Source organism: Oreochromis aureus, linkage group 8, assembly GCF_013358895.1.
Source record: "Oreochromis aureus strain Israel breed Guangdong linkage group 8, ZZ_aureus, whole genome shotgun sequence".
Lineage (NCBI taxonomy): Eukaryota > Metazoa > Chordata > Actinopteri > Cichliformes > Cichlidae > Oreochromis > Oreochromis aureus.
Window position 1 is genome coordinate 1539720 of NC_052949.1, and position 21904 is coordinate 1561623.

General features: G+C 42.9%; 2 protein-coding genes across 3 annotated transcripts; one reads left to right on the forward strand and one right to left on the reverse strand.

Annotated features, from left to right (window-relative positions):
• Positions 1–243: 243 nt before the first annotated feature.
• LOC116315420 (E3 ubiquitin-protein ligase TRIM39-like) lies at positions 244–13221 on the reverse strand. 2 transcript variants are annotated; one of them, XM_039616165.1, is made up of 2 exons: positions 13119–13221; positions 244–2461 (listed from the first exon to the last, which is right to left on the reverse strand). In XM_039616165.1, the coding sequence occupies exon 2, from the start codon at positions 2450–2452 to the stop codon at positions 797–799; it is 1656 nt and encodes a 551-aa protein (XP_039472099.1). In that variant the 5' UTR covers positions 2453–2461; positions 13119–13221; the 3' UTR covers positions 244–796. The 2 variants fall into 2 exon arrangements, with proteins under 2 accessions (XP_039472099.1, XP_039472100.1); XM_039616166.1 differs by lacking the exon at positions 13119–13221 and adding an exon at positions 6815–6828.
• A 172-nt stretch (positions 13222–13393) lies between these two features.
• Positions 13394–21096, forward strand: LOC116315427 (chromobox protein homolog 2-like). Its single transcript, XM_031733725.2, has 6 exons — positions 13394–13524; positions 13716–13902; positions 13980–14023; positions 14377–14442; positions 17258–17327; positions 17412–21096. Exons 2-6 carry the CDS (start codon positions 13837–13839, stop codon positions 18765–18767), a joined length of 1602 nt encoding a protein of 533 aa, XP_031589585.1. The 5' UTR covers positions 13394–13524; positions 13716–13836; the 3' UTR covers positions 18768–21096.
• The last annotated feature ends 808 nt before the right edge of the window (positions 21097–21904 follow it).

The window sequence follows — 21904 nt, forward strand, 5'->3', positions numbered from 1 at the left end:
CACAGACCCAAAATCACCAAGCCACTTCTAGCTAACACAACTGCCCCTCAGATGAACTCTGAATGCTTCGTTTTGATAAAAGAATCTAACAAAAGTTTTTCTTGATTTAAGGTTTCTGACATTTATTGTCTGATATTGTATCTTCAGAGTCTCGATTAGTGGGAACATTTCGTCATTCAAGTTTTCTTCTGTTTTGTCAAGAGATTTATTCTAAATGACACTTCTTCAGCTGAGAGTCTAAGAGTGAGGACACACACACAGTAGGTTTTGACTTGCAAGGGCGGTCACAGAGCGCTCACATCAGAGTGGGGGCCCTGTGAAGTGCGCGCTCTGTTCTTGCACTTGTCTTTATTTATACACAAGAGAAATGAATACATTTGTTCAGTGACGTGAGCATGTGCGTATGTGATTGTGTGTGTGTGTGTGTGTGTGTGTGTGTGGGTGTGTGTGTGTGTGTGTGCGAGGTCAGAACTGCTTGTTCAACTTCTTACTATCGCTGTGGGAAGATTCAGATAGAAATATCAGAACACGTTTTATAAAGAACAATCAGTTCTAAGCAAGGAAAAGGTCATCATGCAGCATTCTATCACAGTTAAACTTATATCATTAAAAGCTTATACTGACTACTAAGTACAATTTTCCCTTAACATGTTTACATCAAATTATTCCATGAGGAATAAACCAAAGAGTAGATCCGAGTCCACAGTAATCATATTCTATGGAAACTGTAGGGTATGTAAACTGAATATGTTCCTTTGTTCCTTCAAGTAAAAATCAATCAGTTCATCAAATAAAATCAGTCGTTGATCGACTCAGTTTGATTGACAGGACAGATGATCAGAGGTGTAGAGTTGTTACCACCCTGATTCAGATAGGGACTGAAGTATGGGTGGAGTTTGTGAGTGAAGGAGCAGCCAGCAAAGGAGTAGATCAGAGCTGCAGCACCTACATCATAAAAGGAGACCAGACCCTTCTCATAATCCACAAACACCCCCACCTTCTCAGGACCAGAATAAAGACAGAGACGGAATGAAGGACCTGCACAAGCTCTGTATTCATTTCCATTTCTCAGCACTACAGTCCAGAGACCATACTGAGGTCTCAGCATAACATTTCCCTTCCTGTTGATTGACTCTCTGGCCACTCCTAAGTCCCAGTCAGTCTTTCCTTTAACCTGAACCTCAAAGTAAAATCTGCCTGAAGAGAAGCTCTGCTTTCCTAAAACACAAACACAAGCAGAAAATCTCTCTGGGTTGTCTGGAAGATTCTTCCTCACATCACCACAGTATACTTGCTTCCCATCATCAGACAGGATGAGGTTAGGATACGCTGTATCAGGATCCAGAGTCACGTCCACTGCATACTGCTGGACCGTCTTCAGCTCAGCCTCAAACAGCTTCTTCAAGTCTTTCCTGAGTGTCTCCTCCAGCTGAGCCACAGCTCTCACCACAGTCCCCTCATATGATGGTAGACGGACTCTGACCTCTGTCCAGTCCTTGGTGGGTGGAGCAGCTTTCAGGGACGAGAAGCTTTGGAGGAGGTGGAGGTGGTCTTCAGAGTGTAAGAGCTGCTCCACCTCAGAGCTTCTCTCCATCAGCTCAGAGATTTCCTGTTCCAGATCTTTGATGAGACCTTCAGCCTGTTTCTCTGTAGTTTCCTGTTTGTCTTCGATCTCCTTTATGAGCTCCTTCAGGCGTCTCTCAACAGACTCCATCAGAGCTGTGAGGACCTGAACACCTTCTGCTTTCTGTCTGTCTGCAGCATCTTTACTCGTCTTCACCGACTCTGTGATCTCCTGAATCTTCAGTCGTCTCTTCTGGATCATCTGCTGAATCTCAGCCTCTGTCTTCTCCAGCTCTGCCTTCTTTCCTTCATATTCTTCTCTCAGAGGAACAAACTCGTGGTTCTTGTGGTCAAATACAGAGCAGAGCACACAAACACGTGTCTGGTCCGTCTTACAGAACAGCTCCAGAAGTTTTTCGTGCTTCTTACACATCTTGACTTCCAGGTTCTCCACAGCATCAATCAGCTGATGTCCTCTCAGACCTTTCTTTGTCAGATGAGGCTCCAGGTGAGTCTGACAGTAGGAGGTCTGACACACCAGGCAGGACTTCAGGGCCTTCAGTCTGGTTCCAGTGCAGACGTCACAGGGAACTTCTCCTGGTTTGGCAGCTTGTTGCTCTGAGCTGCTGCTGCTGGCTTTCTGCTGAGCTTCACGTCTGCACTGAGCAACCATCTCAGAGAACAAAGTGTTGATGTCTAGTTCAGGTCGTCTCTTGAACACCTTGTTACACATGGGACATTTATATCTGTCATTAGTGTTCCAGTGCTGAGTGATGCAGTTTTTGCAGAAGTTGTGTCCACATGGTGTGCTGACTGGATCAGTGAACACATCCAGACAGATGGAGCACAGAAACTGATCTTCAGATTGCAGATTACTGGCAGCAGCCATGTCTGCACTCTGAGGGAGAAAGGGAAGACAAATATTTTTAGTTCAATTTTAATTTCATGTTTAGGAAGAAAGAAAAAGAAAAGTTTCAGTATTTTACACTTTACATGTGTCCATCAGCAGTTTTGAGTTATTGCTGTGATGAGCAGATGAAGCAGTTTAACCCTCTGAATGACCAAACCTCCAGGTGAGAGTGAAAAGTGTGGAAATCACCAGAATGATCTCATTTGTCTCGGCCACAACAGACACGAGTTTCTACTTTATGGTGGTTCTTGGACCATAAAGTTCTTTGGCAAAGATGGTTTTTGAAGCTGTTTGAGGAGAAAATGTTCCAAAAATTTGATTTGAAAGAAAATAGAATAGAATAAAACTTTATTAATCCCTTGGTGTGGTCCCCTCAGGGAAATTATGATTCCAGCAGCACGACATCAGTTCACATTAAATACAAATAAAAAAAAAAATCAAGCATGTACAAATAAATAAGAACAAAAGTGCAGCCTTACCTAATGTCCACCTACTGTTACTCATTTTATATTAAGATTTAAACATCTAGTTGGTATTGGTATGGCGAGCAGTGTTGGGCAAGTTACTTTGAAATAGTAATTCAATTATAGTTACTAGTTAGTTCTTCAAAAAAGTAACTGAGTTAGTAACTGAGTTACAATATTCTAAAAGTAATTAATTACTTGGAAAAGTAACTATTGCGTTACTTAAAAAAAAAACAAAGAACGTTTAACCCTCTGGGGTCCAGGGTATAATTGGCCATTTTTTTACTACTCTTGATTTTCTCTCCACATTTTACCTGTAAAAACTATTTGCTTTGCCTTGTTTGGTATCATTCTTTTTAGCGCAACCTCACGTGCCTGAATTTACAGTTATGTTCTCATTTTGTCATACTGTATAACCAGAATTGATCTAAAATCAGACAAAAAACATTAAAATCAGAGTAGAAAAAGTTATATTTTTACTGTAACAACCATAAACATGTTTAATGAATCATATTTCATAACTTCAAATGCAAATATTAATTGTCAATGTTAAAATCCTATGCACAAGTTTTGCAAACAACAAAGTTATTTGCATCCATTTACCTTTTACCCTTTTTTTAAATAACCATTTCAAACTATTTACAGAACAATCAGCTGTTCTTCAATAAGATGCCACACAAATTATTTGTGCCACTCCAAAAAAATCATTTCTGTCCACTATAAAGGAGAACATCACAGCCTGATACCTGCAGGTCTGACAGCAGCAGGTGTATCACTGCTGTTTCTACCTGGAGACAGCAGTCGCCTCATTGTTCTGACACACAACACAAAACCATCCACAACACTACACACTAACTACACAAGACAACACATTAACTACACACTCCAAACACGCTAAACGTCACAAATCTCACATCTCAAAACTCGCTCTCTCTCTTTTCCTGCTCTCTCCCTCTCTCTTTCTCTCTCTCTCTCTCTCTCTCGCCGTCACTCCTAAAACTTTTTTTTGTTTTGTTTTTTTGCTCATAAGCAGAGAGTGCTTGCTCGCGCTAACGTGGCGAAACTATTGAGGAAAATAGTATATATTGTTAATCATGACTCTGGTTTTACGTGGCCTATCAACACAATTTAAAAACTGGCACCTTGTTGCTTTGTCTTTAAGTGGTCATGTGATTAACTTACCACGACTACTTTATTCTGCCTCAGTCAAACAGCAGCACTCGATTGTTTTGCCCCCTGAGCTCCAGGTGTTGTGCTAGACAGTGCTCGTGATTACCGTCCGCGGGAGCGCGCAGCTGCTTAAAGCTGTAGCGTCCAGATTACTTACAGCTACTTCCTGCAGCTGATATAAGATGCGGTAAGCTGAACACAGCTTCAACCGTCTGTTTGTTGAAAAATAGTAACGGACCGCGTTTCCTTGTTAGTAACTGTAACGCCGTTGTAACGATAGGAATAGTAATTAGTTAGATTACTCGTTACTGAAAAAAGTAACGCCGTTAGTAACGCCGTTACTTGTAACGCCGTTATTCCCATCACTGATGGCGAGTAACCTTCAGTAACAGTAATAAATCACAGCAATAGTACATTCATGTTGTAAAAAGCTTGATAATATATTAAGTAATCCAAAGTATTCAGAATACATTACTGTCATTGAGTAACCTAACGGAATACGTTACAAAATACATTTGGGGCATGTAATCTGTAATCTGTAGTGGAATACATTTTAAAAGTAACCTTCCCAACACTGGATAAGATGGGGCCTGACATATCTGCAACAATAAGTATTTTAAAGGTAAAAATTAATGTGCAAACAGTGGCAAAGCGTTAGTGTGCTTTGTTTGGTTTATTGCACTGGGATCCCTTCCACCTGCTACTCCTACCTATCTCCCCAATCGAGTTGTACAGAAAATATTATTTTCTTCATTTTTGTTTCTACTAAATCCATGTTAAGTGTTAGACATGTTTAATTTTGCAATATTTTGAAATCCAATTATATATTTGGGTCTGAGTGGCACTGTGGCCCTGTCTCAATATGCGTACTTGCGTTCTCGTGGACTTGATACGTCATCAGTTGGAGACCAAGTACTGTTCCAATTCAAAGTACGCATCAAGCCAAGAACGTGAAAAATTCCCGGATGTGTTCTCGCTCCTCCCGTTTTATGGAGCATGCATCAGCGGTGACTTGTGTGGACTTGGTGCAGCCAAATATCCCAGAATGCATTTCATCCAAAACTAAACCATGGCAATGGCAGAGGAGCACGGCTAAAAACTTATTACTCTTTCTGGGTCACAAAATAAACTTTTAAGATATTTTCAGGTGAGAATGTAGCTGTGTAAACTTCAAATATCTGTTCGGTTTATCAAAAAAATCACATATTTGCAAAAGTGCTCCGATGTTTTCGGAGATGTCTGTTACCCACCAGCTCGATAGGTAGCCGGGGGGGTTAATAGAGGGATTAAACTGTCATGTAGTGATTGTGCTTAACTGTATGAGGCTTATTACACATTATAAAACAGATGATATGTAAGCGTTATGTAGCGAATTTTGCAAAAGTGCTTAAGATACTTTTTTTAATTATCTTTTTTTCTTAAAAAATCTACTACATCATGTGTATTTTTTTCATGTCATGTGTAACTTCCATTGCAAATATTAATCACAGTTAAATTAAGAGAGGACGGCAGTAAAAACTCCAGAGCTGTGATGTCATCAAGTACACTGCGGTTCCAATTGCAGGATGATAGCGCTGCGTTCTCACGTTCTCAGCAAATCCGGACTCCTGTGCGAACTTCTCTTTTAAAGATATCTTCTTATTTTGTAGTGTAATCTTCACTTGCTTCATCCAAAGCGCACTCTCTGTGTACTCACTCGCTAATTTATAGTCACAGTATTCACTCACTGTATCTTCAGGGATTCTCTAGCCTAGCTTAGCTCGTAAGCGACTCGCTACGAGCTACGTGCTCGTTACGAGCTCACCTCTCCCTCTGCACTTTTCTGTTCATTGTGTCAGATGTTTAGTTACTCCTCTGCGTCCTTTAGTAGTAATGATACTTATAATCAGTGTTGGTCAAGTTACTTGAAAAAAGTAATCAGTAACTCATTACTGATTACTTTAAAACTTGTTTTATTACTGATTACTCAGTAACTCATTACTGATTACTTCCCCAAAAAAGTAATCCTGTTACTTTACTGATTACTTATTTTCAAAAGTAATTAATTACTTAGTTACTTAGTTACTTTTTAAAAACACGATTTACAACCTGAATAGGTGATAAAGTGATAGATCTTTCAGCCCAATTCTACTTTTTCTGCATAATCCATCATACAAAATGTAATCAAATGGAAAAGTTTCTTTTTAAAACTTGTTTTATTAGTTTTAATCTTTTAACTTTATGCATCAAGCAAAAATTAAAAGATATGCAACATTCTCTGACTGGAAGTGTTAGGATGCCTGGGTCGTTGACCCAGGGTTTTGAGTTTATTATATTATTTATCATTTCTAGTCTTTGGTTTCTTTGTTAAGTTCTGTCTTATGGTTTATGTCTCTGTGTTCTCTAGTTGCTGTCTCCCTATGTCCAGTCAGAGTCTGTGTCTGTAGTTCAGTCTGTGTTATGTTTCCTGTTTTACTTTGAAAGTCTGTGTCTCATGTTGCATCTGGTTTTGCTTCCCCTGTTTCGTTAGGCCTGATTTGCCCCAGCTGTGTTTCCCTCCTGTTACTCATTCCCTGATTGCTCCCTCTGTGTATTTAAGCCCTGTTTCTCTGTGTCTGTGTCGTGATCTACCCTCATCTAGCTGTGTGTGCTGTCTGCGTAAGTGTATTTTGTATTCCTAGTTTTGTTACACTTTTGAGTTCAGCATTAAAGCTGTGTTTTGAGTTACCTTCTGTCTCCGGAGTCTGCACTTTGGGCCCTTTTCCTGCCTGCACACAGCCTTCACATAACAGGAAGAAATTTGTTTAACATTTAAACCTATTTTCTGCACATTCCAGCACATAAAATAAAATATTTTTTTGTGTTTACACTCAGTCTTTCAAATAAATGCAAGTAAAACACAGCAGAAAATAAATAAAATCAAAGACTAGCGGTCCTGTTGCTCTATTTTCACCTGTATAGCAGGCGGATGTTTGCCCTGGTGCAGGTGTGCCGCAGCGGTCAGTGGAAGAATCCGCGAGTTTCTCTGTGAATTTCCCGTGGCAGCGCACTCGGTGTTTGCTCGGAAGTTAAGGGGTTTTTTCGCTGTAAAAATAAGTTTTCTTCCCACGCAGTGAACAGCGGACACTAATGTTTTTGTCACTTTTTACGGAATCAAACTCAAAGTAAGGTCAGTACTTCCTCGCTTTAAACGCTGCACGCTCATACTCTCTCCACACTCGATATATTATCCATTGTTGATCTGCACACAGCTGTTGCCACGAACGTCGCACTCGCTTACGTCACTGTCATGAGACACTCTCGCAAAGAAATCACAGTTTAGTAACGCAGTAACGCAGTGTGCTTACGGGGAAGTAACAGTAATCTAATTACCTTTTTTGCAATAGTAATCCCTTACTTTACTCGTTACTTGAAAAAAGTAATCGGATTATGTAACGCGTTACTGCCCATCTCTGCTTATAATAAATGTAGCCTATTTGCAGCTCTGCAGGCCAGGATCATTGAATTGGAGAATCAGCTTCGCACCCTTCATACACCTGTAGCTAGCCAGGCCCCTGTAGCCGGTGCAGCCAAAGGTAGGCCCCGCTAGCTGTGCCCCGGCAGACTGCCCGGGGGAACAGGACAGCTGGGTGACAGTGAGGAGGAAACATAGTCTTAAACAGAAGCCCCAGGTCCCTGGGCCTTACACAGAGTTTCTGTCTGATTTCTCAGACTTTTTATCTGATTTAGTGCTCAGCTCAGATAAAATAATTATTGTGGGTGATTTTAACATCCATGTAGATGCTAAAAATGACAGCCTCAACATCGCATTTAATCTGTTATTAGACTCAATTGGCTTCTCTCAAAATGTAAAAGAACCCACCCACCACTTTAATCACACACCAGATCTTGTTTTAACATATGGCATAGAAACTGAACATTTAACAGTGTTTCCTGAAAACCCTCTGCTGTCTGATCATTTCCTGATAACATTTACATTTACAATAATTGATTACACAGCAGTGGAGAGTAGACTTTATCACAGTAGATGTCTTTCTGAAAGTGCTGTAACTAAGTTTAAGAATATAATCCACCCACTGTTATCATCTTCAATGCCCTGTACCAACATAGAGCAGAGCAGCTATCTGAACGCTACTCCAACAGAGGTCGATTATCTTGTTAATAATTTTACCTCCTCACTACGTACGACTCTGGATACTGTAGCTCCTGTGAAAACTAAGGCCTCAAATCCAAAGTCCCTGACTCCGTGGTATAATTCTCAAACACGTAGCCTAAAGCAGATAACTCGTAAGCTGGAGAGGAAATGGCGTGTCACAAATTTAGAGGATCATCATTTAGCCTGGAGAAATAGTTTGCTACTTTATAAGAAAGCCCTCCGCAAAGCCAGAACATCTTACTATTCGTCACTGATTGAAGAAAGTAAAAACAACCCCAGGTTTCTCTTCAGCACTGGCTGTAGTTAAACCTTTACTTAAAAAGCATCTCTAGACCCAGCTGTCTTAGCTAATTACAGGCCAATCTCCAACCTTCCTTTCATATCAAAAATCCTTGAAAGAGTAGTTGTCAAACAGCTAACAGATCATCTGCAGAGGAATGGCTTATTTGAAGAGTTTCAGTCAGGTTTCAGAGCTCAGCACAGCACAGAAACAGCTTTAGTGAAGGTTACAAATGATCTTCTTATGGCCTCTGACAGTGGACTCATCTCTGTGCTTGTCCTGCTAGACCTCAGTGCAGCGTTCGATACTGTTGACCATAATATCCTATTAGAGCGATTAGAACATGCTGTAGGTATTACAGTACTGCACTGCAGTGGTTTGTATCATATCTATCTAATAGACTCCAATTTGTTCAAGTAAATGGAGAGTCCTCTTCACACACTAAGGTCAATTATGGAGTTCCACAGGGTTCAGTGCTAGGACCAATTCTGTTTACATTATACATGCTTCCCTTAGGCAACATCATTAGAAGACATAGCATAAAAACTGCTATGCAGATGACACGCAGCTCTATCTATCCATGAAGCCAGGTAACACACACCAATTAGTTAAACTGCAGGAATGTCTTAAAGACATAAAGACCTGGATGGCCGCTAACTTTCTGCTTCTTAATTCAGATCAAACTGAGGTTATTGTACTCGGCCCTGAAAATCTTAGAAATATGGTATCTAAGCAGATTCTTACTCTGGATGGCATTACCTTGGCCTCCAGTAACACTGTGAGGAACCTTGGAGTCATTTTTGACCAGGACATGTCCTTCAATGCACATATTAAACAAATATGTAAGACTGCTTTCTTCCATTTGTGCAACATCTCTAAAGTTAGAAATATCCTGTCTCAGAGTGATGCTGAAAAACTAGTTCATGCATTCATTACTTCCAGGCTGGACTACTGTAATTCACTATTATCAGGATGTCCTAAAAACTCGCTGAAAAGCCTTCAGCTGATCCAAAATGCTGCAGCAAGAGTCCTGACAGGGACTAGAAAGAGAGAGCATATTTCTCCTGTATTGGCTTCCCTTCATTGGCTTCCTGTTAAATCCAGAATTGAATTCAAACTCCTGCTCCTCACATACAAGGTCTTAAATAATCAGGCCCCATCTTATCTTAATGACCTTGTAGTACCATATCACCCTATTAGAGCACTTCGCTCTCGCTCTGCAGGCCTACTTGTTGTTCCTAGAGTATTTAAAAGTAGAATGGGAGGGAGAGCCTTCAGTTTTCAGGCCCCTCTTCTGTGGAACCAGCTTCCAGTTTGGATTCAGGAGACAGACACTATCTCTACTTTCAAGATTAGGCTTCAAACTGTCCTTTTTAAGATAAGATAAGATAACCTTTATTAGTCCCACATGTGGGAAATTTGTTTTGTTACAGCAGAAAGTGGACAGTGCAAAGTTATATAGAAAAATTAGAGAACACTGGAATACAGAATAAGAAAGAGATACTGTACACAACTGTACAGAATAGAATAGAATAAAATAAAATAATATATACAATAGGATAAAAATAGAATACAAATGCTATATACAACTGAGTAAAAATACAACTTTGTCAGAAAAAGATTATTGCACTTAGTCTTATTGCACATGTGTGGATGTGTGTGTTTGATCAGTTGAAGTCTTTGTTGTGGAGTCTGACAGCAGTGGGGAGGAAAGACCTGCGAAATCTCTCCGTCCCACACCGTGGGTGCCGCAGTCTCCCACTGAAGGAGCTGCTCAGTGCTGTCAGAGTCTCCTGCATGGGGTGGGAGATGTTGTCCAACAGGGATGACAGCTTAGCCACTATTCTCCTGTCACTCACCACCTCCACTGGGTCCAGAGGGCATCCTAGAACAGAGCTGGCCCTGCGGATCAGCCTGTTCAGTCTCTTCCTGTCCCTGGCAGAGATGTTGCCGCCCCAGCAGACCACACCATAAAAGATGGCTGAGGCCACCACAGAGTCATAGGTCTTCAGGAGTGGGCCCTCCACTCCAAACGACCTGAGTCTCCGCAGCAGGTACAGTCTGCTCTGCCCTTTCCTGTAGAGGGCGTCTGAATTATGAGTCCAGTCCAGTTTGTTGTTCAGATGAACACCAAGGTACCTGTATCTGTCCACAGCCTCGATGTCCATACCTTGGATGTTCAGTGGTTGCAGTGGAGGATGTTTGTGCCTGTGGAAGTCTACCACCAGCTCCTTGGTTTTACTCTGGAGGTAGTTCTGCTGGCACCAGTCCACAAAACCATGGGTCAGTTCTCTGTACTCCCTGTCGTCCCCATCAGTGATGAGGCCAACTATTGCAGAGTCATCAGAGAACTTCTGCAGGAAGCACTGGGTGGGAGACATCTGCAGAGTAGAAGGTGAAGAGGAACGGAGCCAGAACCGTTCCCTGTGGGGCCCCCGTACTGCAGACGACCCTGTCCGACACACAGCCCTGATGCTAAAGCATATAGTTAGCGCTGGACCAGGTGACCCTGAATCCTCCCTTAGTTATGCTGTAATAGATGTAGGCTGCTGGGGATTCCCATGATGCATTGAGTTTTTCCTTTCCAGTCACCTTTCTCACTCACTATGTGTTAATAGACCTCTCTGCATCGAATCATATCTGTTATTAATCTCTGTCTCTCTTCCACAGCATGTCTTTATCCTGTTTTCCTTCTCTCACCCCAACCAATCACAGCAGATGGCCCCGCCCCTCCCTGAGCCTGGTTCTGCTGGAGGTTTCTTCCTGTTAAAAGGGAGTTTTTCCTTCCCACTGTCGCCAAAGTGCTTGCTCATAGGGGGTCATATGATTGTTGGGCTTTTCTCTGTATCTACTGTACAATATAAAGCACCTTGAGGCGACTGTTGTTGTGATTTGGCGCTGTATAAATAAAATTTAATTTAATTTAATATTATAAAGAAATTGTAAAAGTAGTCTTTTGCATTGTGAAGTTTTTTATTAGTGTGTGCTTAAACAGGACAGTCGGATTTGTCCATGGTGTACCCTGCCTCTCGCCCAGTTTCATCTGGCACCCAGTCATGAAAATGGATCAATGAGGTTTGGTGATGGTGTTGCGCCACCCTTTATGTAAGTCAGATTTAACTTCCTATTTCTGTTTATTGTTCATGATGAAAATGGCGGTATGTGAGAAAGAAAAAAAACGAGAACCACTAATTTATACAGAAGCTCTTCTAACTAGAGCTAAAGAAAACAGAAGCAATAATAAGAAGAGGAAGTGCGGAGTCAGCCTCAGGTCAAAAGGACAGAGAGTCTGTTCCAAAATTTTGTTTAGGAAGCTTCCTCACGGAGAGATGTCACCTGGAAGTGTTTGTGTGGCGGCCATAATCAGGGCTGGTCCAATTCTCCACATACTGAGGAAAGGAGCTCGAATGCTTCTGTCATGGTCCTGAGTTTGGTGACTCAGTGTTTATCTTTTTGATTATTAATATTCTTTGTTTCAGTTAAATTCTTTGGTTTTGACTCTACACCTCCCCTGTGTGACACGTCCCTTGTCTAGTTTCCTGTCTAGCGTGTCGTGTCTCCCCAGCCAGTCCTGTGTCCATGTTGGAGTTTGTTACTCCTGTCTCTGTGCTCCATGTTCTCTCCGACTCTGCTGTCAGCCGTCTCCCAGATTACTCCCAGCTGTGTTCCCATCCTGTTTCCCATTCCCTCGTTACTCCATTGTGTATTTAAGCCCTGTGTTTTCCTCTGTCCGTTGTCCTGTCGTACCCTCGCTGCTGTGTGTATTCCTTGAGCTCCTGTCGAAATTCCCAGTTTTCAGTTCCTGTTTTTTTTTTTCTTGTGGTCTAGCTTCAGTTCTTAATTCTCATGTTCAGGGTCTGTTTTTTGTGAGTTTATTTTATGGAGGTTTTTCCTGTTTCATGAAAACAGTTACGAGGAGCATCAGGTGGGCTCGGCTCTGAACGTGAGACTAAGAGTTTTAGTTTGAACACTATGATAACAGCTTTGAGCTGATTATGCATTTGTTCTGATAACACCTCCGCTCCTGAAAATAAACTCTCCTAGCAGCAACTATCACAATCACAACAGGTATAGGTTCTGTGCCATAAACATTCTAATTCACATTTTATGACTCATTTAAATGTCCTCCTGAAGGTAAAACTCTTACAAACACACAGGCTGTAACGCCAGCTACAAAAATACTTCTGCTCACAATTTTCACTCACAAACTGACTCTGAGCCTCTTTCTTAGGTTTTTGATTGGTTTATATGACCTCCATAAAACATTGGCGCGTTGGAACATGTGTTCTAACCCGGTGAAGTAAGATCAGTGTTTTCTAGTCTTCTGCAGTTCTCAGCGCACGGCTCTTCTCTTTTCCTAAGTCCTTATCATATCTCCTACCAACTTTTCCTTGACCTCAGTGTTTTCATCGAGGTCAAGGAAAGCAGGTTAGGAATATGAGATAGGAGGTACCCTGAGGTTTATTCCAAAGTCCTGAGCAGTGCCACATGAGACCCTTTAAACAGCAGCTCCATGTTTCTACAGCGGATCTGTGGCTATATGAGTTCTATTGAACCAATGTGACTGTGATGAACAGAGCGATGAGCTGCACTCACCACTGTTGCTGAGAGAAACCTGATGGACTCGGCTGAATCTTCTTTCAGAGACAAATAGGACGCAACTGCAGCTCTGCTCCTTCACACGTTTACTTTCACTTCTGGAAAATGACGTTGAACTGAATTGAAAACATGTACATGCAGAGGCGGAGCAAGAAGTGGAATGTCTTGCTCCACCTCTGCATGTACATGTTTGCAATTCCTCCATTAGGATCAGCTGGTTTGTACCCGCTAACTGGTGTAGCAGGAGGCAGGAGTGGATCCTGAATTTACACAGTAATGACGGCATCAGGGGATCAGGAGAAACTCAGCTGTTTTCTCTGAGCTGAAATGATACTTGAAATTTAAGATGTTAGAAATTCATTCTTGAAACCTCTGAGTTTTCTCTCCTTTCAGCCTGCTGCAGGTACAGGTTACACCAGGTTAAAAGCATATGTTCATCTACATTTCTGTGTTTTTATTACTTAAAATATGTAATTACACTTTTATGTACATATATATTTGTATTTTGTAATTAGTGTTCTTAAATATATACAACAATAACAAATAATTATGAATAATTACAGTATATTATACTTATAATGTTATCATTATTAGTAGTAGTAATCTGGAGGCCGATTCGATTAACCGACTAGCCTGGCTCTGGTCGTTGACGCTGTGAGGGGAAGTACGGTGGCCGGCAGGCTGAAACGCGCTGGTAGTGCGGGGAGCTGCAGCCATGGAGGGGGTCACCGTCGGCCAGGTGTTTGACGCGGAGTGTATCCTCAGTAAGCGGCCCAGGAAGGTAAGCTCGGCGCCGGTGGCCCGGGTGTGGTGTGGTTCCGCTCGGCCCGGCCCGCTGTGACTGTGCTGTCTCCGCAGGGAAAGTTCGAGTACCTGGTGAAGTGGAGAGGATGGTCCTCCAAGTAAGTAGCTCGCTAGCTGCTAACGGCTAACGGTCATAACAAAGCCGGGCCGCGGCTCGGTTCGCGCCGCCGCCGGGGCTCCTACCGCCGCACACAGGGGGAGAAGCACGGCCGGTACCGACCCACCGCTGCCCGGCGTCGATCCACGGCGTGCCCGCGGACACGTCCAGCTCCAGGGCCGCAGCAGCTGAGACTCGGCCGGTCCTGCTCCACCGAGCAGCCTGATGTTGATTTGCTGACATGTTTTGTATTTGTGGATAACGCTGGCAGCTGTGCGTGGGCCTCCGTGATGGCTCCACACAGAAAACCCGCTCGTTTCCGTCCTGAATGTGAAATGTTTGTCGTGTTTTCAGGCACAACAGCTGGGAGCCCGAGGAGAACATTCTGGACCCCCGGCTGCTGGCTGCCTTTCACAAGAGGTCAGTTTGTCCCCAGACTGCAGGTAAACTCAGGTGTGCTCCACGTCCACCTGCGGGGAAGCTCACCTGAAGGGCCTGAGAGAGGAGCAGTCAGGGAGCTCCTCCAAAGCGCTCATTCAGTTAAACACCTTAATATTTGTAATGTTTTTAATCATAATTTAAATAAAAATATTTGTGTAAGCAGTTAAAAGTAACTTTGTTAAGAAAGGTTGTATAGTAACAACATTTTTTAATGTTATTAACCTAATTTACATAAAAATATAAACATGTCATATCAGAATTTATAAATTATGTATTTAATTTTACTGATAGCTATAATTACTGAAAGTCCTGCTATTATTATTATCAAAAAGATTTAAAAATAATATAAAAATGCGTTTTGTCTTGTATAATATACATATGAATTGATTACATATTGAAAAACTAAATGTAATTAACGAAATAATACATTTCATTATTAGTAAATGTTACTGTTACAGTAAGATAAATGTATAGATATATATTTTAATAATTCAATGATGGCGCCAATAAATAATAAATTATTAAAAGACTAAAAATATAATATTTATAGAGATGTAATTAATATATTTAATTTATTATAAAAAATTTAGAAATATGTTATTATATTCGGCAGCACGGTGGTTAGCATTGTTGCCTCACAGCAAGAAGGTTCAATTCCACCATCAGGTCCTGTGAGGAGTTCACATGTTCTCCCCGTGTTTGCGTGGGTTCCCTCCGGGCACTCCGGCTTCCTCCCACCGTCCAAAGACATGCAGTTAGTGGGGATAGGTTCATTGATTAGTCTAAATTGCCCATAGGTGTGAATGTGAGTGCGAATGGTTGTCTGTAGGGATGCAACGATACCAATTTTTTCAAACCGATCCGATACCGATACTTGGATCTGAGTACTTGCCGATACCGAGTACAAAATCCGATACTTCTACCACACAAGTTAAACTTAACCAGTAGTAAAGAAACGACCCCAGACAACTCTTTAACACAAAGCGAAACGTTTACTGAACGTAAGGGCAGAGACAAATACTGTACAACACATCCCTTTTTAAACTCAAATGATATTCCAATTCCTTAACCAAATGAAATACACTGTATAAATGAAATAATTCCTTTCAAATTATATTAAACAACCCAACTTATGTTATCACCTTTTGGTAAGTTACTCACTAATATACACTCCAAAACATGTTATATAACTCCACTAAACATACATATTCACACATGGGCCCCACACACTCACATTCACACTTGTTGCAGGCCTGTTTGCTGCTCACGCTGGACGATGGAGAAAATCCTCTTCTCCCCAGTAAGAGCACAAAAGTCTGACTTACAGTTCCGTTGCTCGGTAGGTCGCCGTTCACCAGTCCCACACTAAATCCACTCCCTGCGGACCCGATGCTGTCTCTGCTACAGCACGTTAGCCCGTCACTGTCCAGCTCCCCGACAGTCCATAGCGGCTGCCTCCGTGGTGCAGCCAAGCAGTCCGGGCTAGCCTTTAGCCTCGGCGATCGTAGCTGGAAACACAGTTTTCCACGGTGGTGCGACCGTTGAAACAAAAAGTCACTTCACCCACACTCTGTTGCGAAGCTCCCACACGGTTAGCTTTCTAGTTACACACTCTTTTGTGCTAGTTAACCTCAGTAAAACTAGCCGAGTCTCTCACTTTGGTTCAGCTAACCTCGTGCATCTCTCCATGCCGTTCTCTTCTCCTCCTCCATTGCAACAGATACACAGGTCCCGTTTTATGCTACCTTCACGGGCCTCCAGAAAATTAGAACTCTGAACAATATTTTAACTCCTTCAGAGTTACATACCATAAAATAATACTTTATGATTAACATAACAGTTTGATTGCTCTAATTACCTGTATTTACCTTGTGACATATTACAGGGCAAATTAAATTCAGGGTACAGTTACATATAAGGTTCACATAACTGTGAACACCTTATGTTACCGTGGCGTTCAAGTCCATGGGAATTATGAGTATCTACTCCCAAATGCGGGCTACATTAGTATCGGTTCATGGTATCGGTTAACTTTTACGAGTACGAGTACGCACACATTTTACAGTATCGGCCCCGATACCCGATACCAGTATCGGTATCGGTGCATCCCTAGTTGTCTGTCCCTGTGTGTGTTGGCCCTGTGACAGACTGGCGACCTGTCCAGGGTGTACCCCGCCTCTCGCCCTATGACAGCTGGGATAGGCTCCAGTGACCCTGAAAAGTATAAGCGGAGGCGAATGGATGGATGTTATTATATGTTATGTATTTAAAATATGTTACATATTATATGTTAATAAATTATTATTCTAGTATTCAAACTGAGAAATATATGTAAATAATATATAAAAGAATTAATGTGTATTAAATGCTAATAGTAATAATAACAAATATTCAAATTACTTTAAAAAAATCCATGTTTATTGAATATATTTAATATTAAAGTAAAATTTAATAATTATATTATGTGGACATGTAATAAATATATATTAGACATGTAATTTCATATTGATGGGTGAGCAGGCGCCCAGGTTCGAGTCCGGCCTGTGGCCCCTCCCCCTCTCTCTCTGACCACTCTCGTCTCTCTTCACTTTCATTTAAGGAAAAAAATATATATACATGTAACTATTGGAAACAAACAGCAGAGTCAAAGAAATGTAAAACTGACAAATCTTTGTCAAATGTGACGCGCGTCAGCTCACGAAGCATTTAACGCTCGTTTTTATAAAAGCAGAACGACGTGTTGAATATTTGGACTTCTGTGTGTTTAAATAAAGTTTGTTTCGATCTGTTCCAGAGAACAGGAGCGCGAGCTTCTGTTTCAGAAGAAGGGAAAGAGGCCGAGAGGACGACCTCGAAAGATTCAGGTGAAACACGCTGACCCCGCCTCCTGATTCTGACTCATGACCTCTGACCCCTCTGGCTCATTGCGTTCTGTTTCTGTTGTGCAGCCAGCACCCACCGTCACGAAGGACGACCGCTCCTCGTCCTCCTCTTCCTCTGGCCTGTCATCAACCGCCTCCTCGTCTTCCTCAGAGGATGAAGAGCACACAAAAAAGGTGAAGCCCGCCCCCCGCGTCCACCCCGTCCCTCAGAAGAGGCCTCAGATCCTGCTCGCCAAACCCGACACCCCCCGAAAGAAGAAGCGAGGGAGGAAGCCGCTGCACCCCGACCTGAGGGCTCTAAGGCAGGCAAAGAGCCGCCCTCCCCCGCCGCCGCCTCCACCCGCTCCACGCCACCACCAGCTGCCCAGAGACGAGCCGCGGCCCAGCGTGAAGAAGCCGCTGCAGCCGGCCAGCTTCACCTACACCGGCCTGAGCCGGAGCTCCAGAGATGAGGCCGGCTCCGCCTCCCAGACCTCCTCCGCCTCCTTCTCCCAGGCCTCCAAACCCGGCGCGCTCGGCTGCATTTGGACCAATCGCTCCCTCTCAACCTCCTCCCTGTCCTCCAGCTCCGCCTCCCAAAACAAAGCCACGCCCACCGCACAGAATAAGAACTCTGTGTCAGAGCTGAAGCGCTCTGTCCCGGAGATGGGCAGAGGAGACGGCTTTAAGGTGACGCCTCTGAAGCAGGGTGGAGCCTCTGGGTCGCTGGGACTGCACAGCAGCTTTGGGGGAGGCGCAGCGGTGCAGCGCCCCCTGCTGGCTCAGAGGAGGCAGGATGGCAGCGGTGGTCAAAGCGGGGTGGCTCCACACAAGCAGCTGAGCACGAGTCTGTCCAAACCGTCATCGTCAGCATCGCCGTCGTCCCGAGACAGAGCCAGCCAGGCGCTGAGCCTCCGTGCCCTTAACCTGCAGAGCGTCGGCAAACTGCCGCCCACGAGCAGCCTTCAGGGAAGCAACACCAGCGGGATGGCTGTAGCAAGAGCAAACCCACGAAGTAGCGGCAGTGGGATGGTCGTAAAAGGAGGAGCGAAAGACGCTCGCGCTGGAGGCGGAGCTACAGAGCAGGGCAGGATGAAGGACAAACTGACGGGTGGTGGCACTGCTCGAGGGAATGGTGGAGGGCGGCAGGACGGCCGTAAACACGCGCTTGGCTCTCAGAACAGGAACCTGAACGAGCTCAGCACCGGCGACTCCGACGAGACTAGCACCAGCGAGTCGGAGACGGAAGACGCCCTGTTTCCTAGCAACAGCAGACCCAGCCTCGGCAACAACGCCACCGACTCTGACACGGAGACGGACTGGAGGCCGGCGCGGAGCCTCCTGGAACACGTCTTCGTCACAGACGTCACAGCCAACTTCATCACGGTGACGGTGAAGGAGTCGCCAACCAGCGTGGGCTTCTTCAGCTCCCGGAACCACTGAGCCAGGCGCTCTGCTCGCTTCCTAAAACAGCTCAGGGTTCCTACACCTCTCTGGAAATCCAACACTCAGTCATTCCCGGCGCCTCTAGGGCGACCCTTCGGTTCCAAGAAACAAAAACACGGTGGAGAGATCGGATCGAGAAGGAAACTCCTCACAGTCGGCAGTAGGAACCCTGACGTTCAGACCCCGTTCGCACCTGAGATCAGGCTGCAGTCTGCTGACCTTTAACCTGTAAACAGGTCACCTTCACAGGGTCAGAGGTCAGGTGACTTTCATACCCTTTTAGAGAAAGTCTTCCTGTTAGGACGGAAAATCTATTAAAAAAAATAGTCAACGTAACAAAATGACTGTTCCCTCCTCTAAGATATAATACACTACGACTGCCAGAAGGGGGCGCTGATGTATGGGCTGAGATTGTGTTCATAAATGTTGTGTTTTGTAAATCAGACTGCTCAGTTTTGTAACCTTGTAAACTAAACTATCTGAAAATGTTACATTTGTGTATCTAAAGATGAGAATTTGTGTGTTTGTAAAGATAATTACGATTACGCCGTCCTCCATCTTTAAAATATATTACCCTTCCAGGACCTGAGGCTCAGTCAAGCTCCACTCTGACAGCCAAACCATCTGTTCTCTGATTGGATTGTTAAATTTGTGATTGACGTGACATGGACCAATCAGCTGAAAGGAAGAAAACTTGGATCTGTAACCAGACCGTAACAAAAAAAATGTGTAACCTGTGTAAATATTTTTTAGACACACACAAATTCTCATCTATAGATGCACAAACGTAACATTTTTTTTTAGATATTTTAGTTTACAAAGTTCTAAAACTACAACTACTCAGATTTACGAGTACAAAATATTTACGAGCACAATTTGAGTCCAGACCAATGAACCTAACAGCTGATTGCTGCCATCGGCGATGGAGGGAAAAAGAAAAGTCTGTGAACGTCTTGATGCATTCTCAATCATCCAGGAAAGTAAATCTCCAAAAGTTGAATCTGTTCATCTGGACGTAAAGTCTGTGAAACTCAGAGAGTATGTTTGTTTGAAGTAGCGTTCCTGCAGGATCGTCCTCGCAGTTTAAAGTCCTCACGCCTGTACTGAGCACGCTCATGTCGAGCAAACAAACAGCTGCTCACTGGCTGCATATAAACACCCCCGGCACCGCCTCACCTCTAGTTTCTCTCTGTCTTAAACACAGAGAGCCACTGAAAGACAGAATTATTGATCCGATTGTTTCTGAGCGACACGCCGCCCACATCCACAGCTGCTGTCACTGAACCTCGGACTGTCACAGCCAGCGGCTCTGTGGTGTCGGCGGTCGCTCAGTGCAACGTGAAACCATGCCACTATGAGTTAGTTTGTTTCTCATCTGAAAACATGTTTTGTTCAGTCGCCCAATAAAAAGATGAAATCGTTCTTGATCACAAAGTGATGGAAACCCGTCCGCTCGGTTTTTCTCACATCGCTGAAGCGTCTCAGGTCGCGTCACGGATGCGTTTTGGTGCTACGCTGCTTACAGCACAGTCCGACTATTCTGGCGTCCGTCAGCAGGCTTTGTGTTCTCGCCTCCTCAGGTCTGCAGACTGCAGCTCTGATGGGTGTCTAAACGGGGTCTGGACTCACAGCAGGACTGTTGGACCGCCGCTCGGCGGGATTAGCTCCAGTAGGATATTTGTGTTTGTTGGACGTACGTGGCTTCTTCCAGGGCAGCATGTTTAAAAAAAGAAGTTTCCTCCATCCGTCGTCTTTCAGTTCTCTTTGGACCAAAGGTGTTACGAATGTGAACTGTCTCGTTCTCAGTGTGGTATCGACAGTGTTTCTTGCACTACGTGCAGTATAAGCTCATGAGACATCCCATAATCACTTCTATATATGTACATATATATATTTACCAGTTTTGTACCATTTGAAACCATCGCCGTGTCTTTTGAAGGTGAAATATGTGTTAATTTATATTTGTAAATATGTTTTTCATGTGATATGTAATGATCTATGCGGTGCTCTTTCTGGCTTTTAGCGTCACGTACCTGTAGCCTGAAATAAACCAGAAGCACCTGAAACTTCACGGCTCCTTCCTAGTGTCTGTGTGCTGCCGTGTTTCACCACCAGGTGGCAGCGCTGCACAGAGAGTAAAGTGGAGGAGTGGAGCGCGGATGCAGGTGCTCGCTGACGGGTTGATGACCAGGAAAAAACAGTTTTAAATGAATGCAGTTAACAGGAGGTTTGCAGGTCATATGATGTCACACCAGTGACATCATCAGGTCACATGGACGGAGCGTCCAACTGAGACAAAGCACTGTTAATAAATCAGTTTCTGTAATAATGTGATAAACGCAGAATTCATTTTTCTTGTGTTAAAAATTACATTAATTAACCTGTAAATAAAATTACATGTTAATTGACTGATTATTTAAAAATATGTTTAAAATTAAAAAAAAAGCAATATTTTAAAAACATTTAAGATGAATAAATTATAATTAAAATATTTTTCAGAACAATATTAAAAGTTAGGATCTAAATAAAACACCATGAATAAATATTAGAATTTAAAAAACAACCTTAATTGTGATTTAATAATAAGTATTAACAGGAAATATGATGAATAATTAAAAAAGTCAATTACAAACTAAAATAGTGAAATCAAAAATTTAAAAAGTTAAAAATGACCTTTTAAAATTTTATTTTAATAAGCAAACCATTCAAGATATTTCAGAAACTAAATAATGAAATAAAATCTATTGTGCTTCACAAATGTATCAGACGCCAGGTTGATGCCACAGCAGCCATAAATAAACGGATTCTTCTTTGTGTTAACGGTGACTCCGCCGCTGTGTGCGAGCTCTTTAAGGAGAAACAACAGTAAAGCACATGATCATCATGGTTATCGTTATGGTTATTGTTCCATTAAGATACAAACTGGATTGATTTACGTACGTAACCGTGGCGTTAGTGGATGAATCTTCCTGCTTGATTAACTTCTGAATTCTCACAGACGTGGGTGTAAAAATAGGATTATTATTTCTAATAAATAACGTGCGTTTTAATGTTTTGCAGATTTTTAAAATATTTGTGTTTTGGTTTCATAAGATGAGATAACCTTTATTAGTCCCACACGTGGGAAATTTGTT

Bases quoted from the DNA above. Each gene is read 5' to 3' on its own strand.
- LOC116315420 (XM_039616165.1), bottom strand. From the start codon at position 2,452: ATGGCTGCTGCCAGTAATCTGCAATCTGAAGATCAGTTTCTGTGCTCC.
- LOC116315427 (XM_031733725.2), top strand. From the start codon at position 13,837: ATGGAGGGGGTCACCGTCGGCCAGGTGTTTGACGCGGAGTGTATCCTC. The intron at 14,024-14,376 runs GTAAGTAGCTCG...TCGTGTTTTCAG, and splicing joins TGGAGAGGATGGTCCTCCAA to GCACAACAGCTGGGAGCCCG. The intron at 17,328-17,411 runs GTGAAACACGCT...TCTGTTGTGCAG, and splicing joins GACGACCTCGAAAGATTCAG to CCAGCACCCACCGTCACGAA.